The 6,503-nt window shown below is 46.0% G+C and overlaps 1 protein-coding gene across 1 annotated transcript; it reads left to right on the forward strand.

Moving 5' to 3' along the window:
• Positions 1-262: 262 nt before the first annotated feature.
• Positions 263-6,206, forward strand: LOC119401920 (uncharacterized). Its single transcript, XM_037668943.2, has 3 exons — positions 263-388; positions 1,618-2,386; positions 4,990-6,206. Exons 1-3 carry the CDS (start codon positions 373-375, stop codon positions 5,480-5,482), a joined length of 1,278 nt encoding a protein of 425 aa, XP_037524871.1. The 5' UTR covers positions 263-372; the 3' UTR covers positions 5,483-6,206.
• Positions 6,207-6,503: the final 297 nt, after the last annotated feature.

A 6,503-nucleotide genomic window follows, 5' to 3' on the forward strand; every position in this document is an offset into this window, starting at 1 on the left:
CCCTGATTTCTGACGGCACCTCTGGCCTTATGTACACCACTGAGTTCCCAAAAGTAAGCCCCGGAACCTTTCCACAAACCTCGAAGCACCTCGTATCTCCACAACGCTCTGCTTCATTGTTGCAGCATTCCTCTGTTCACGTTGCGCCATCTACCGATCACGGCCAGAGCCGTAGCGCGTGCGCTTGTTTTGCCGCTTGTTGTGGCGTGACCGTCCACCGGGGCCGCATGATAGAAAGGCACGTAATAGCGTAATAGTACCAATAGTGCACTGTGACCGGAGAGCAGCAACGCCGGCCGTTCGTCAGCTGCCTGCATCGTGACAGAATTGTCAGATCGTTTCTTGGGACAGTTCATCAAGCTTCTCGCAGAGATGGACTATCTAACAGGTAAGTGACCGTTGTGTGTCTCACACCGTTGTCAAACGGTCACTTCTGATCGGGATCGCGATCGGGCCTTATTCGGATCGAATTTCTTGATCCTTCTTTACGCAAGGTGCAGAAGGGAGCCAGTCACTTTTGAGCAATTTGATCAGGATCGGCCTTAATCGCGGGCAGCAGTGCACCGTGTGTCGTGGGTGTTATATAATGTGTGTCGCGAAACGCGCTGCGACGTCAGGAGGGGGGGGGGGGGGGGCAGCAGAGAGGCGGGGAACTTATAAGCGTTGTGTTTTGACTGCTCTTGGACTGCCACCCCGTGCCCCCACTGGCGCCGGCCTTGTGCGACATATAGACGTGCCGAAGTTGTCGATTTCGAAACTACACGAATACATCGACTCGTTGCGATGCAATTCCTTTGCGCAACCACTTTTTATGTGCGTTGGTGAGTGAATTTCTGTGTGCATACATGTAGATATACACATGCAAACTTAAAATTTGGGGGGCAGGGGAGTTTGACACCCCCCCCCCCCCCCCCCTGGCTACGCCAATGTCGCCCAGTATTACACTTAAGTATTGCAGTTTATGAATTGTTTCCAGCTGCCAATATTTATTCGCCGCATATTTAGACAGCAAAAGCGCGTAGCCTTGTAGATCCGTTACTGTTATCCAGACAGACCATTCACTGGGGTTTGGGGGGGGAGGGGTCAAACACCTGTTCAAACAGACATGAAATGCCAGCAGTAAACAACCAGTCAAGTGATTTTAATGAAATTATAATGATTAAGAGAGAAATATAAATGCTACCGATTCTCTAAGCAATGATTGTTCAAAATCCATAAATTTTCAAATAAAAAGAACAGCTAACAGAGCAATATGTATGGAAAGAAATGGCAACGAATTTTTTTTTTAACTCTGCAACTGTCATGGGCTCTTGTTGATTAATTATTCATGGGTGGTTGAACACCACAGCCTTGTTAATGGAGTTCAGTGGGTTTATTTTAGTACTAGCATACAAGATAGGTGTGGCTACAAGAAGATAGGAATATAGATTCTTCAGAGGTGGGGCCGTTTGACAAGCTGGTGGCCCAGTTTTGCAGTTGCAAGCTTATTATGATGCATCTATTCATGTTTCAAGTATATATTGCATGGAGGCAGCTCTGTCTGTTCCAAACTAAGTTTTTTATGTGGTTCAAGTTTCATGACTCTTGACCTGATTTCATTATTCACTTCTTTTTCAGCCTTGCGAGAATTGAATCGCGTGATGCGCGATCGGCCATTTTTTGTATACCCCCCCATTGAGCGGGAAATGTCAAACCGCAACGACTGGAGTGACGTCATCGCCATAAAAGGCGCACGGGAAGTCTTGACGTGCGTCAAGTACCCGAAAGACTCCATCCGACAGTCGCTGTATGCGTCGTGGTTGAGGGTCATTGTCTCTGACAGCTGGCAGGAGTCATTTGACCACATCATGCTTGAATGTGTGGCAGCCACACCGTCGCCAACGGACCCCAGCAAGCCGCTCTTTGCGTATCTCTTCAAGCGCCAGGACCTTATGGACCTGCCGTTTCCGGAAGCACCGACACCTGTGTTGAACAACCAAAAGTGGACCAAGCTCTTTGTGCACAAGTGCAAAGACAACGTCGAGCCACTCCCTTCGTCTCCGGAATTCATCGACTTCCTCGCCGACCTGATCAGAAAGAGCTGCAGCTCTAGGGCGGCCTTGGACGAGGCCGGCCTCATCATTGGCTTCTACAGCTTGGCTCTAGCCGTAGTCGCAGCCAAGCCCGTGAGGGAAGTGCAGGACTTCTTCCGGACCCGGATGAAGACTGTGCTGGCCAAGGCTGTGCCCACGTCGTACGATGGAGATGTGTTCTGCACCAGTGGCACATTCCTGAACGAACTGTCCCGCAGGACGTATTCGCCTGAGGGACAGGTCAGGCCTTACCTCGTGCTCCTGGTGCTGGGTCAGTATGCCTACTACCTTCACACAGAAGAGACGCCTCCTAGGTGAGAATATTAGTGTTAGGTCTCTATTTATGCAAGGTGCCCCAGCAAGCCAAGATGTTAAAACCATGCTTGTTTGAAAAAAATTACCTTTGTGAACTGTTACTAAAACAGATTCCTTTAATCAAGCTATTAATTAAGGGCATTACCTTTAAAGGGCTGACAGCCAATTTTTATAATACCCTTTTTTTATGCAATGGAAGGTTTACCAGTCAGTGTCCGGTCACACAGGGGTAATGCAGAAAACGTATCGTACTTTTATCGGAGAGAGAGAAGTGAAAAGGAAAGGCAGGAAAGTTAACCAGAATTTTTCCAGTTGCAGTGAGAACCACACTGTACACTGGAAACAGTGACAGGGGTATTTCAGGAGTACTGTCTTGGGCTAGTTGCCCCGCCACGGTGGTCTAGTGGTTATGGCACTCGATTGCTGACCCAAAGGTCGCGGGATCGAATCCCGGCCGCGGCGGCTGCATTTTCGATGGAGGCGAAAATGTTTGAGGCCCGTGTACTTAGATTTAGGTGCACGTTAAAGAACCCCAGGTGGTCAAAATTTCCGGAGCCCTCGACTACGGCGTCTCTCATAATCATATCGTGGTTTTGGGACGTTAAACTCCAGATATTATTATTATTATTGTCTTGGGCTAGTTGGTGAGGCACAATAGGGGAACTCAAGCATGACAGGTGGGACATCATTTGGCTAAGGCACCTCAATGCACGCGCTTCTTTTGGTGACCATCTCAAGCCACAAACAGCATGCTCAATTCAATTGGTCCAATTTGTGTTTCTTTCATTTCCACATTTCACAAGAGGCATCCTGGGTGGTTGTCAGTCCATTTAATGGGGCAGCTGTTCGTGCGTACCGAACGATCTTATTCAGTTTCAGCATGGTGTATTCCAGAATCAATTTTTATTGTGTTATGCTTGCTGGGAGCCTGCATTCAAATCTTTGCATGTACGTTTCCCACTATTTGTGCCAGCACATGTGAGTGCTACTAGCCACAAAAATGACTTGAAGCAGCTAAGGTCATTGTTTGACTTACGTGTCATTGGTCACTGCATAGCTTGTAATAGTCACGTGGAACAACGCAGCTCACAGACAGTCAGTGGCAGACAGGGTGAGGCCAGTAACTTTTTTTAGGGGGGAGGGAGGTCTGACCCCCTTTTACTTATGTTTGTATGTGTATGTATAAGCATAGAGAATGTAAAAATTTCACTCGGAAGGTGCTTAACCCCCCCTCCCCCCGACCAACACCCCCTGGCTACACCACTGGTGGCAGACAACTTTGCCACATTAGGCAGCTCGAGTAGGGGTAAAGAGAGATTATTTCGGGTTCATACGTATATATTCTTTTACATCTGTTTCGTATGTAATGATTTCCATGCGGGGAAGCCGATGTCCTTTCTAGTAAATTTAGGACCACAATATGACAGTGCCAACACTGCCAAACAATGCCACACGCATCTACACACCAAAACCCTCTAATCTCGCATTTAATTGTCGTAAACATTTCACGTCAATAATTCGAGGAAAGCCTATGTAATTCAGTCTTTCTATGTTCTTTTAACAGCAGAGCTGTTTAAGCTTCTCGTTCTGCCGTTTTGTGTGACCAGAATAAGCTGCACCTAGCACGTGCGGCAAAATAACTCTGCTGGCGCGCGCTCTCGTCGTCTTCTCATTTTAGGATCGACTATAAATAAAGACAGTTCGTTCTTGTGCGACATACATTTGAGAAATGAGGAAAGTTCTGGTACTTCTTGCTGTATTGCCTAGTAATTTGGCGGACAATGTGGCCCAGCACATTCATTGAGGATGACGCGACTGATGTGCAATGTAGGCGTTTCTTCAATGTGTGTACCTTCTGAAGAAAACAAAAGAGAAGCACAGAACAGATAAACGGAAGAGAAAGGAGACAAGGAAATAGAGAGAAAGAGAAAAACGAGAACAGAGAGGGAATACCTTGCTAATTAGGGCCTCCCAATTAAGGTCGTGCTAATTAACACCATGCTAATTAAGACCTTGCTAATAATCTAGGTCGGCCACAAGCTCTCCAGCCTTGCAGCACTAGTGCAAGCTGCCTACATTTTTAAGTGCGTAGCACTTTAGGGGCCCTGCTTCTGCTAGTCTTCCATCCACTGTCTCATGTTGCATGGTTCCACAGTGGCCAATACAAGCCTAAAACAGGCTAACAGTGCTCAAAACCAGTGCAAAATAAACGAACAAGGTCTAAAATAATATAAACTACAGTAATAACCAAGAATTGCAATAATTTACCTAAAATCGCTATCAATGCTTATGAAACATCCGGCTGAGACCCCCGCCACACAAGAGAGGGTGCCACCTCCTCGGCAAGCGCGCCACTATCAAGTGAATCGCTGGGTTGCCCGTGTTACACACTTTCTCAGGATTCACGGTGGTGGAGCTGCATTAGGCACAGGATTTAGAACTACACCAGGGCCTACACAAGAACGATAGTATCGCTACATCAACTGCAGAATGAGCACTGGATTTCAGCGGATTCAACGCCACATTAAGCACTAGATTTAGTTATTTATTTATTTACTTACTTATTTATTTATTTATTTATTTATTTATTTATTTATTTCAGCGCTGACATGACCTTCCTGGAGGAAGGCTTTCTGAAGCCGGCTAAGTACGGCCACTTGGAGACAATACGACTCCTGAACAACGTGCAGGAAAAGACTGCGCTCAGTGCCAAGGTGCTCAACTGTATCCTGCGGGACAGTGGCTCACGAGAAGTGGCCCTGTCTAGCAAGTGCGTGCAAGAGTACCTGGAGAAAGCCGACGGGCCATTCCAGCTGACGAGGCCGTGGTGCCGCGCAACTAGCATTTCTTACTTCCTGCACCTCAACTTGTTTGATCACGTCGACTATGCCATGAGGCTGACGGCGTTCTTGGCACCAGACCCAAACGACCTTTTGTGGCAGAGGCGGGAGTTTGTAGACGTATCGGCATCACGCATAAAGGAAGCCCGGCTCTGGGCACGCAACTTCAAACAGGCATTGCGCAAAGGAGATTACGGTACCACCGCCAGGGTGGACCAGGAACAAGTTGGCGCGGCTAAGGAAACTTGCCACTAATGCCACCGTTTACTGTTTAACTGCCAAAGCGTCAAGGTCAGCTTGCCCAACCTTGAAGCAGCTCTTATTGCGAGCCTGTACTAACCGAAGCTGTCCCAAGCCACGTTCAGCACTAAGGGAATGCTGGAATGTTTCACATTGGGGCATTACTTTACCATATACAGTCAAACCTTGCTCGAAATATGTCCAACAATGTTACAACTACTATATCAAAACTTATTTTCAGACACTGTGACAAAGTTCATCTGAGACGAAAATGGCTTCAGTATAACCGATGATTCACTATAAACTATGTTCGTAACACTCTTTTAACGACAATACTAATATTGAATTACTTCGTTATAACTGGTAGTTTGTTATATCTGTGTTGTTTTTATAGTGGTTTGGCTGCATACTTTCATGCCACCCAATTACTATTTCTATTTTGTCGCATTTCCATTGAAAAGTTAACATCAAAAACACACTGGCTGAAACTTTGCAGCCATTTCGACAATTTGCAGCCAAGCCAAACCAGTGCCATATGCATCACCGGAGGGCATGCTGGCCAGAATTAGTTGGCTCGTAGTTTTCCTTTCCCTCTTGTTTTCAAGCACATTTTGAAACTCTGCAACATTGTTATTCCAAAGGCTTCCATAATGTGCTGGATAGTGAAAACTTTGTTCTCCATAAATAATACTGCCACTGTGTAAAATCTTATTCTTTCAGTCAATAAACAAAATCAAAATGTCTACTTTGTTGCATTGCTGCATCCAACAGTTCATACAGCTGTGTGAAAAATAAAATTGCTTTACCTCTTTGTAGGTTTGCTCATATTTTTGACACGATGGTATAAAAATAGGCTGTGGTATATATTGATATAAGCTACAGAGAAATATTATAAAACAAATTTCATCAAAATCAAGCCACTAGCTTATTGAAAAAAAAAAAGTGGGACAGATATGCCCCACTGACTCGTGAGAGTGTTTTCAAAAAGTGGGAAAACATTGTCTCACTGACTCACGAATGCACCATCTCGCGATTG

This window comes from Rhipicephalus sanguineus, chromosome 8, assembly GCF_013339695.2.
Source record: "Rhipicephalus sanguineus isolate Rsan-2018 chromosome 8, BIME_Rsan_1.4, whole genome shotgun sequence".
NCBI classification, from domain to species: Eukaryota; Metazoa; Arthropoda; class Arachnida; order Ixodida; family Ixodidae; genus Rhipicephalus; species Rhipicephalus sanguineus.

Coding starts and splice junctions, on each gene's coding strand:
- LOC119401920 (XM_037668943.2), top strand. Junction 2,387..4,989: donor ACAGAAGAGACGCCTCCTAG/GTGAGAATATTA, acceptor TATTTATTTCAG/CGCTGACATGACCTTCCTGG.